General features: G+C 41.0%; 1 protein-coding gene across 2 annotated transcripts in view; it reads right to left on the minus strand.

Moving 5' to 3' along the window:
• Positions 1–12,048, minus strand: part of EML1 (EMAP like 1) — a 153,247-nt gene that overhangs the window by 87,600 nt on the left and 53,599 nt on the right. For both annotated transcript variants that reach the window (XM_030803302.1, XM_030803301.1), the window contains exon 2: positions 8,007–8,189. In XM_030803302.1, the coding sequence (XP_030659162.1) occupies positions 8,007–8,189 (183 nt within the window). The remainder of the gene's footprint in view (positions 1–8,006; positions 8,190–12,048) is intronic.

Below are 12,048 nucleotides of genomic sequence, written 5' to 3' on the forward strand. Positions count from 1 at the left end.
TTTCATAAAGTCATTTATTAACAACCGAAATGTCCATTGACTGATAAATGGATAAACAAAATGTTGCATCCAGTAGAATATTACTTGACAATGAAAAGGAATGATGTGTGCTCCAACATGGGTGAACCTTGAAAACAATTATGCTAAGTGGGAGAAGAGAGGGAAAAGACCACATATTGTATGATTTCATTTCCAGAAAACGTCCAAGGTGGCAAATCTATGGAGACATGATGTAGACTAGTAGTTGCCAGGGGCTGGGAGGAGGGAGCAACTGGAAATGACTGCTCATGGGTGAGGAGTTTCTTTGCGGGTGATAAAAATTTTCTAAAATTAGATAGTGGTGATGGTTTTACAACTTATACTAAAAATCAATGAATCGTACATTTTAAAAAGGTCAATTTTATGGTATGTGAATTACATTTCAATAAAACTGCTATTAAAAAGTCATTCATTGGACAACTAGGGAAATCTGAATGCTGACTTGCTATTAAATGATATTAAGAAATTATTAGTTTTTAAGTTAATAATGGTATTATAGACTTTATTTTTATTTTTGCCTTTTTTTTTTTTTTTTTTTTTGCGACAGAGTCTTGCCCTGTTGCCCAGGCTGAAGTGCAGTGTGTGACCTTGGCTCACTGCAGCCTCGACCTCCTGGGCTCAAGTGATCCTCCTGCCTCAGCCACTAGCATAGCTGGGGCTACAGGTTCGCGCCATCACACAAGGCTAATTTTGGTATTTTTTGTAGAGATGGGGTTTCACCATGTTGCCCAGGCCAGTCTCTAACTCGTGGGCTCAAGTGATCCACCTGCCTCAGCCTCCCAAAGTGCTGGGATTACAGGCATGAGCCACCACGCCCAGCCATTATGGACTTTAAAAAAGAGTCTATATCTTAGAAATACATACTGACATATTTACAGATACAATGACATAGTGTCTTAGGTTTGCTTTAAAATAATCCAATATGGGGTGAGGGGGTAGTGGGAGAGGGTCATAATGAAAACTGACCACATATTGATAAATGAGAATGGCAGGTAAAAGGTACTCCTCTTTCTACTTTTGTACACATTTGAGAACATTTTCATAATACAAAATTTGAACCATCTTTTTTAATCTCTGAAAAACTACAAACATCTACTAAACCCTTTTCTATAAATCACTACAGAATACCTATCTAAACTGGAGAGGGCAGCTAATGAGAGAAACAAAAGAAACTATAGTATGTTCTATCTAAAAGAGCAAAAGAGAGAAGATTTTTTTCTGTAATTTGCCAATTTGTAAGGAGAAAGTGCAGTAGACAAGAGAAAAAGCAAAAGCCACTTGCTCCTTAATTTTGGTTAACCACGATAAAGAACTAAGTTAATTATTCATTAATGTCATTGACTGCCAAGAGCTTAAAAATTTTAATGTGTCAGTTGCACCTACCCAATAAAACTTGCGAAGAGACCGTAACATAATATTTCACACAATGGCTGATGTGCTGAATATGATCTAATGTATTTGGCACACTTTGCAAATCAAATTAAACCTTGAAAAAAGATTTTCAAATTATATTCATGTTTTAAATATTTGGTTTAATGTGAATAATGCTAACTTATGGAATATTGCTAGAGGCATGCACAGCAAGGCAATGCAGATGGCAGAAAGAACACACCAGCTGGGCTTTGGGGTCCAGTCCCAGATTTGGCTCTTGTGTAGCCTGGGCAAATCACTAAACTTCCCAGAGGCTTCTTTCTCATCTATAAAATGGGCACAATGATAGCTGCCTCACAGAAACGTGGAGGGGTGAAATGAGCGAATACATCCAAAATGTCTGCGGAAAAGTCCAGCCCTTAGTCAATCAATACATGGTACCTTTGAGTAGTATTCTGAATATCAGTGTTAAGTGCCAATGTAGCACAGGCTTCTCACAGCTAAAAATCTGTAGTGGGCTTTTTTTTTTGACAGCAGCATCTGTTTACTGACAATTCCAGGTCACTCCTAACACGCCGCAGCAGGGGTCTGTACAGTCCGGCCCGGTGGGGAGGAGGGAGGGAAGGCAGGCACACGAAGACACAGCTATGTCCCACCCCACCGCGGCGCTTCCGCGCGAGCAAAATGGCGGCCGCCTGTAGTGGGCTTTTGACACAGTGGTTGCCGAGGCTGTGTTCTGAGGCTAGAGAGTTTCGATGTATTGGAATGACAGGACTGACTTGCTTATTAACCTCTCCAACAGAAGCCTTCTGGTTATATTTAGCAATTCTCTGATCCATTAATTAATGAAGCCAATAATTATTATAATTCTTTGGTGTTCTAATTCATAGATCCACCAGTTGATATAACTGATTTTAAAAGTTGCAAAGGCATATTAAAGTATTTCATATTAAAGTACTTTAAAAGGGAAGCTGCCTAACTAGTCTGAACAAACAAGCAAAATTTCAAATGGGAAATATGAGCTGCTCACTGGTTAATGCATAACAAAATAGACGATCCCAGATACATGGCACAATGACCATATTTTCATCTACATTTTACATTTTAAAAATCCCTGCACTAAAATGAAAATCAGCTGTGTGTATACAATGGATTGACTGAACTCCAAACCGCTCCCTGTCTTCTTGAAAACACATGTGAGCAAACTCCTGGCCTCCTGACATTTGCCATGAGCCCTGCTGTTGACCTCAGATTCAATGGAAAGAAAGAAGTGATTTTTTAGAACACAAATTTCTTCTGTTTATTAAGAAATACACACCACAGAACATTTAGAAACTAACTAAAAGTATTTAAAAATTCATAATCCTATTACTCGGGAAAAAACCCGTGGATTACTTTTGCTATACAGTACTTCATTCCAGTCTTCTTTGCATAAATGTTGTCTATTTAGTTGAAATGATACAGTATATACAGTTTTATAGCCTGCATTTAACTCAATGTAATGCATAAGCATTTTCCCTCTTGTACCAGTAACACAAACATTTTTAAAGACCACACAGTATTTAATCATATGGAGGCACCATCATCTCCTGGCCATGCCCCTACTGCTTGCTGCTCCCTTACTGTTTCCTATCCAATTTTTCTCCATTGTGCACAGTGCTGCAATGAATTCTCTTATTCATCCATCATTTGTCTGTATTTACAGTCACAACAGCAATATCTAAGGGGTCTGTTCACCGTATTCTGCTACCAGAGTATTGCCCCACTCCAACCGCAACTCTGAAAAACTTCCGTATTAGCAAGAATTTTAATACAGCCCTTCGTGAACTATTTGATTCTCTTTTCCCCACTATATGGTAATCCAAGCTCAGCAAAGTGGAAACATTCCAAGTCATTCTATCCAAGAGTAAGTCCAACATGAACCAAGCCAGCGTTTCAGGCTGAGGTTCACCACAGTGAAGGTGTGTGATATGGTAGCCCGTTCTTCATATTTTAAAAAATATCAAAGGAAAGGGAGAAAGCAGAGTCTGGGGAGCTCACAGAGACTGAGGAAATCCTAAGACCCAGGGCAGTATCCTCAAGGGAAAGAAGACCTGGGTAACTGGTGCAAGCAGGCCAACCGCAGGGACAGGGGAACAAGTGACAGCTCCCTCTCTACAAAATACCTATCCACAGGCCCAGCACATTACAGTGGGCCACAATCTCGCCCCATTTCAGGAAGCCTTGACCTTAGTTGTTGGTGAATTATTTCCATGAACCTGCAGTTCTCATCGTTATACTAGTCAAGGCATATTAAGAATGATAGTCAAAGCTTAGAGGTCATGACAACATTCTTCAAATAAGTGGAGTATTATTGTGGAAAGGAATCAGAATGATTATCTATGGCCCCACAGGTACTACTGAGGCCAGTGAGTGTTGACTGCAGCCTAAAAACTAGGTAGCGGCTGCGGCAGCAGAAAGACATGCACTCTTCCCGCACTGGCTTTGAGCAGGACCCCCAGTGAGTACCTGCCTGCTTCTTGGTGGCACAGCCATCCCCAGCATTCGGCAGACAGCAAAAGCTGTACACCCAAACCTCAACATACCAAGTGAGCCCTAAGCATTGAAAAACTAATTCTGGGGGAAAAAATCACTTGATATTTAAAAATAAGAATGCAGGTCAGATGCAGTGGCTCATGCCTGTAATCCCAGCACTTTGGGAGGCCGAGGCAGGTGGATCACCTAAGGTCAGGAGTTCAAAACCAGCCTGGCCAACATGGTGAAACCCTGTCTCTACTAAAAATACAAAAAAAATTAGCCGGGTGTGGTGGCGTGTGCCTGTAGTCCCAGCTACTCGGGAAGCTGAGGCTGGAGAATCGCTTGAACCCGGGAGGTGGAGGTTGCAGAGAACCAAGATCACGCCACTGCACTCCAGCTTGGGCGACACAGCAAGAACCTTAGAAATAAAAATAAGAATGTCATGTGTCCAGGCTACTTCAAGTCTATATCAGGATGGCAGGCTAAAATATTATGAAGCGATAATTGTGTGGCCACTTAAAACCAGAGATTTGCCTAAAATCCATCTTGCCTAAAAGACTCCTCACCCCAACCACGACCACAGAGAGTCAGCTCTAAAGACAGACAGAGGTGTGGGCACCAGTTCCCAAGTGTCCACATGGCAGCTCCCTCAAAGATGAGCACAGCCAGGGCAGCTGCTGTAGGCACACCCCTCCTGCAGGCACACCCCTCCCACGGGCATGCCCCTCCTGCCCCTGTTTCCACTGTCCTCTAATTAGCTGCACAGAAAGTAGGGAGCCCAAGGTCCCTCCATTCAGGGGATGCAGCCCACTCACCTGCTTTCTTGTGAATCTTTTTTTCTACTTCTTGGTGTGACCTTCTGGCAACTAAGCTTTGATTTGCTTTCAGTTGGGAAAAGAATGTTTATAAAGAAATATCCGATGACTATGAAATAATTTATTTTTCTGTGCAGTTATGAAATTCAAGTGTCATTCTTAATCAAGAAAACAAAACTCTTGAGCATACCCTGTTATTTTCTTTCCGTAGTTTTCTAAAAATAAGGAAGTTTCAGAAGTCTGAAGTTTTATATAAAGCAGCTCCTTCAAATGTACCCTTTCAGACACAGCAGTCATCAGATTTATTTTTGGAAAGCTGGGTAGGTCAAGAATACTTAAAATAATGCGGTTTCTATTTAAAATACCTGAATCACTTTGTAACTCAGAAGGAAAAAAGATTACTTAAAATGATTACTCAAAATGCAGACATCAGCCCAACAGGTGTAGTCATCTCACACGGAGCTGGTGATAACTATCTGGGATGACAAAGAAATTGATTTCTTCCCACAGATGTGTGGAAATACAGCCAAGTACTTGAGGAAAAAACTCAAAGACACAACCTTAGACAGTCCTCCCTCCCAACTCCAAGGAAAATACACATTAACTGTGAAATAATTAGTTAAATTGAAATGACAATGAAAGGTAGTCCTTTAGTTTGTTTTTGTTTTGAGATGGGGTCTTGCTCTGTCACCCAGCTGGAGTGCAGTGGTGCTCTCTGTAGCCTTGGCCTCCTAGGCTCAAGCAATCCTCCTACCTCAGCCTCCTGAGTAGCTGGGACCACAGGCACTTGCCACCACACCCAGCTAATTTTTAAATTTTTTGTAGGGATGAGGTCTCACTATGTTGCCTAGATGGGTCTTGAACTCCTGGGCTCAAGTGATCTGACCGTCTCAGCCTTCCAAAGTGCTGGGATTACAGGCGTGTGCCACTGTGCCTAGCCAATGAAAGGTATTTTTAAAGGAACATCTAAATGTTGTAATCTCAAAAAACGTTTTAGCCAAAGGCATCTTACAACGAAGACGAATTCTCTTTTCTATAGTTAGTCACGAGGAAGAGTGATTCTGGCTAAAGACGAGCCATGCGCAAGTTCATGTAGACATGAGGGCGCCAGCTAGCGGGACAGAAATTGTTATGAGGCATTTTATTTCCAACATTGTCTAATTGTCTAATTCCATTATCTTCTAAGAAGATAATGACAAAATTATTTAACACAAATATTGCTTTTTAATATCTAATTCTCAAGAGCCACAGGGACATGAAATGATGACTTAAATTTGCCAGAAATCTACCAGGGACAGAGCTCTGTAGCGGGTGATGTCCTTGTGGACAGCAGAGGAGATTCCAAAGGAACAGTGCACTTTACATGGGAGTGGCTTGCTTTGCAGCTAGAAGAGGGGAAAAGCTAATGATAACATAGGATTCTGAGCTCCTCAAAGGGAGGCCCGCCACCTCTGCACCCCCAGTGCTTGCCTCAGAGCTTTGAATGTGGCATATGATCAAGTGTTGCTACGCTGAACTGAATGATAGTATAAGCTAAGTGCATATAAGAGATAAGAGTTTTCAAAAAAAAGCTAGGTAGAACAACCTCCAAAAGTGGCCCGAAGGATCGTGGTTCTTTCTGCAAGCTCTTTCCATCCCAGAGAATCTTGATAAAGAACTGTTCTCGGCCGGGCGCGGTGGCTCACGCCTGTAATCCCAGAACTTTGGGAGGCCGAGGCGGGCAGATCACGAGGTCAGGAGATCGAGACCATCCTGGCTAACACTTGTTTAAACTCCGTTTCTACTGAAAATACAAAAAATTAGCCGGGCGTGGTGGTGGGTGCCTGTATTCCCAGCTACTCGGGGGGCTGAGGCAGGAGAATGGTGTGAACCCGAGAGGCAGAGCTGGCAGTGTGTGGGCGGCAAGCCACCCAGGGGCCGAGGCAAGAGACTGAGGACATGAGCTGTTCCAGTATAATAAAATATAAAACAAGAATAGTTATACCAGATATAGATCTTAGATATGATTATATATGAATATCATTAATCATTAGTTGGTAGCAATTACTCTTTATTCCAATATTATAATAATCCTCGCTCTATAACCATAACCTAGGAAAAACCAGGCCATACAGAGATAGGAGCTGAGGGGACACAGTGAGAAGTGACCAGAAGACAAGAGTGCAAGCCTTCTGTTATGCCCAGACAGGGCCAACAGAAGGGCTCCTTGGTCTAGCGGTGACGCCAGCGTCTGGGAAGATGCCCATTGCCAGGCAGACCATGGTCTAGCGGTAGCAAAACGTGTCAAGGAAAAACACCCGCTACTTAGCAGACCGGGAAAGGGAGTCTCCTTTTCCCCAGGGGAGTTTAGAGAAGACTCTTCTCCCCCACATCTTGTGGAGGGCCTGATATCAGTCAGGCTCGCCCGCAGTTATCCGGAGGCCCAACCATCTCCCTGTGATGCTGTGCTTCAGTGGTCACGCTCCTAGTCCACCTTCATGTTCCACCCTGGACACCTGGCTCTGCCTTCTAGATAGCAGTAGTAAATTAGTGAAAGTACTAAAAGTCTCTGATATGCAGAAATAATGGTGTAAGCTGTCTTTCTCTCTGTCTCCTCTCCCTCTCTGCCTCGGCTGCCAGGCAGGGAAGGACCCCTGTCCAGTGGACACGTGACCCACGTGACCTTACCCATCATTGGAGATGACTCACACTCTTTACCCTGCCCCTTTTGCTTTGTATCCAATAAATAACAGCGCAGCCAGACATTCGGGGCCACTACCAGTCTCCGCGCATTGGTGGTAGTGGTCCCCCGGGCCCAGCTGTCTTTTCTTTTATCTCTTTGTCTTGTGTCTTTATTTCTACAACCTCTCGTCTCTGCACATGGGGAGAGACCCACCGACCCTGTGGGGCTGGTCCCTACAGCAGTGAGCCCAGATCGCGCCACTGCACTCTAGCCTGGGCGACAGAGTGAGACTCCATCTCAAAAAAAAAAAAAAAAAAAAAAAAAAGAACTGTTCTCAGTGGTCCATTTGGACTGTTCCTTCCTTGACTCAATAAGCATTTAATGATCACCTACAAATGTACATCACTGAGCTATACAATTCACCACCAAGCCCCAAAATACTATCATACGTCGTGTGATTATGTTGACAGTGCTAAGATTGTTTTATTGTTATTCTAAGTTTTGATTCTCTGTCAATATTAAAGAGCACAATGTGTTTGCTAGAGCAAGATTCTGCCATGAGACCAATTTTACTAAAGTTCCTGTGTCATTCAAATGCCCACCTTTGGTAGGTCCTTTCCTGTTAAGCACGGCCTGCTGTTCCTCAGTAATGTTCAGCCGCCGAACCACATCAGCTAGAGCTGATTTGAGCAGCTGGATGTCGTCTTCTTGCATCTGGACTCTCTGCTCCAGTGAAGCAATGCGGTCTGTCACCTCCATGCTACTTGCAGCAGAAGCGCTGTCATCTAAACCAAAGAAAGGATCAAGTGAGTTTTAAGTGTTCCCCGGAAATCAGATCTATAAACATACTCTATCTAGCACATGGTTTTAAGCCCATTGTTTTAACATAATAACACTTACGGACTAAAGATACTGCTCTTATGCAGAAATCACGTGAAATCTTTAGCTGTGTGTAACTACAACTCTTCATTCTACAATGGTCTTTTCATTCTCTACATTTGCGCTTTTCATTACAAAGTGTGGTTTTAATTGTCATTATACTTTTCTACATGCAGGCCAACTTGTTTTCAGTGATATCAGAGAACCTTAGCAGTGGAAGGGATGTTAGAATATGTCCACTTCAACTTCCCACATATTGCAGAAACCCAGTCTGCATGGTCTTCTAGCTTCTGTTCCAACTATGTGAACTGACAGGTAGGTCATACAATCACAAGGCCACCCTATCCATCGGTCAAGACTCTGAAGGATAAAGCAATATGAGTTTGGCAAGCTACCCTTACAATTATGGTAATCATATTTTCTTACACAGAATCATAATTTCCAACTCCTTATCAGAGTCTATAAACCTCTCCATGATCTTCTTTGCCTCTCCAATCTCATTTTACATCATTCTTCCCTTCACTTACTGTGCTCCAACCAGAGAACACAGAGAACACTTTGGGAGGCTGAGGTGGGCAGACTGCTCGAGCTCAGGAGTTTGATATCAGCCTAGGCAACATGACAAAACTCTGCCTCTACAAAATACCAAAAAAAAAAAAAAATTAGCCAGGTGTGGTGGTATGTGCCTGTAGTACCAGCTACTCAGGAGGCTGAGGTTGGGCAGGTTCTTGGGGCCCAAGAGGTCAAGGCTGCAGTGAGCTGAGATTGCACCACTGCACTCCAGCCTGGGTGACAGAGCAAGACCCTGGGTGACAGGGTCGCCCAGGCTGGAGTGCAGTGGCACAAAAACAAAACAAATAAATGGCCAAAATAGTGCAAATTTAATGCACAGAAATATACAATTACAGGCCAGGTGCAGTGGCTCATGTCTGTAATCCCAACACTTTGGGAGGCCGAAGCAAATGGATCACCTGAGGTCAGGTGTTCGAGACCAGCCTGGCCAACATGGCGAAACCCCATCTCTACTAAAAATTCAAAAATTAGCTGGGTGTGGTGGTGCGCGTCTATAGTCCCAGCTACTTGGGAGGCTCAGGCAGGAGCATCACTTGAACCCAGGAGGCAGAGGTTGCAGTGAGTCAAGACTACACCACTGCACTCCAGCCTGGGCAACAGAGCAAGACTCTGTCTCAAAAAAAAAATATATCTATATATACACACACACACAAATACACACACACACAATTACGAAATACTAATCAAAGACTAAGTAAAATAAATGCAAAACAGCCCACCTCAAGGTACATTATAGTCAAACTGTTGAAAACCAAAGATAAAGAACAAATACCAAAAGCAAAGAGAAAAATGACATATTAAATACAAGAGAACTGCAGTCTGATTAACAGCTGACTTATCATAAACTACGGAGACCAGAAGAGAGCGGAACTACATCTTTAAAGTACCAGGTCAGAAAAAACTAAATACAGAATTTTACATCCAGCAAAACATCTTCCAAGAAAGCAAGCAAAACGAAGACATTTTCAGAGTAACAAAACCAGAAAGAATTAATCACCAAAAGACCGGCACTGCAAGAAATGCTAATGAAAGTTCTTCAGGCTAAAGAGAAATTGTATAAGATCAAACTCAGACCCTCAGAAAAAAATGAAGAGCACTAGAAATGATAAATACCTGCATCAGTTCAAAGACTCATTTTTTTCCTTTTTCCATTTTCCTTTTATGTTATTATGAAACCTTACGTTTTTTGTTTTCTTTTTTTGACAGGGTCTTACTCTGTTGCCCAGGCTTGAGTACAGTGGTGTGATCACAGCTCACCGCAGCCTCCACCTCCTAGGCTCAAGTGATCCTCCCACCTCAGCCTTCCGAGGATCTGGGACTACAGGCGCACCCCACCACACTTGGCTAATTTTTAAATTTTTTATAAATTTAAAAATTTAAATTTTTACCTGGTCCTGAATCCCTGGCCTCAAGTGATCCTGCTTCATCCTCCCAAAGTGCTGGGAATACAGGTGTTAGCCACTGTGCCCAGCCTTGAACCTTCAAACTTTTAAAGACAGAAATTAAAATACTGTCTTATAGGGTTTATAACGTATTTTTATGTAATAAATATGAGTACCATAACATAAAAGATGGGGTAAATATGGATCTACAAGTTGCAAGATTTCAATATTTTATATGAAGTATATGTCATTAATTATAAGTGGTTTTCATTTACTTTAATTGACAAAAATTGTATATATTGTACACAACATGTTTTAAAATATATAGATATACATTGTGGAATGGCTAAATTGAGCTAACACACACATGCATTACCTCACATACTTATTTTTGTGGTGAGAACACTTAAAATCTACTCTCTTAGTGGTTCTCAAGAATACATACATGTTATTAATTATACATATATGTTAGTCACAATACTGTACAATAGATCTCATGTAAGTGGTTATTATTAACTGTAAGGGGTTAGTATTAACTGTAGTGGAAAAGTCACAGATGTATATTGTGATCCCTCATAAATGACTAAAGAATAATGCAAAGGAGTGTAGCTAAAAAGCCAACAGAAAATTTAAAATGAAATTCTATATTCAAATAATTCAAAAGAAGGAAGGAAAAGAGTAACAGAGGTACAAAAAAGAGAGACAAGTAAAAAACAAAAAATAAAATGCTAAACTCAAACCCAATATAGCAATAATTCTATGACGTTACATTAAAGCAATAATTTCATTAAACACACCAATTAAAAAGCAGAGGATGGCAGAATAATTTTTTTTTTAAAAAAAGCAAAACCCAACTATATGCTGTCTACAAGAGATACACTTTAAATACAAAGACACAGATAGGTTGAAAGAATATGAATGGAAAAAATATATACCATGGAAATAATAAGCATAAAAAGGCGGGATGGCAATATTAATATCAGATAAAATAGATGTCAAAATGTATTACCAGAAATAAAAAGGGCCATTTCATAATGAAAAAAGGGTCACTTATCAGAAAAACACTGCAATCATATGTGCCTAACAGAGCTTTAAAATACATGAAGCAAAACTGACAGAATTAAAGTTAGAAACAGACAATTCTATAATTTTTCCTGAATATTTTAATGTCCCTCTCTCAGCAACTGATAGAACAACTAATAAAAAAAATAAGTAAAAGCTTGGGTAGTATAGCAAGATCTCATCTCTATAAAAAATATAAAAATTAGCCGGGCGTGGTGGCACACACCTGTAGTCCTAGCTACTTGGGAGGCTTAGGTGGGAGGATCATTGAGCCCAGGAGATCAAGGTTACAGTGAACTATGACCATGCCACTGCACTCCAGCCTCGAAAACAGAATGAGATTCTATCTTAAAACAAACAAACAAAAAACCAGTACAGACATAGAATATTTGAACAACACTATAAACCGTGTTGACTTAACTGATATGTAGAGAAAACTGTAGCTAACAATAGCAGTGCATATGGTACATTTTCAGGATACATCATATTCTGGGTCATTAAACAGATCTGAATAAATTTAAAGATTGAAAGAGTATGTTCTCTGACCACAATGATATTGTTAGAAATCAACTACAAATATTTGGAAATGAGGCAATATATTTCTAAATAATCACTGGATCAAAGAAGATATCAGGAGAAATTGGAAAAAATTTTAATCAAATGATAATGAAAATACAACATGGCAAAATACATGGGATGCAGCTAAAGCAGGGCTTTGAGGAAAACTAATAGCTTTAAAACCACTGCT

The sequence above is a fragment of the Nomascus leucogenys genome, chromosome 22a (genome assembly GCF_006542625.1).
Source record: "Nomascus leucogenys isolate Asia chromosome 22a, Asia_NLE_v1, whole genome shotgun sequence".
Lineage (NCBI taxonomy): Eukaryota > Metazoa > Chordata > Mammalia > Primates > Hylobatidae > Nomascus > Nomascus leucogenys.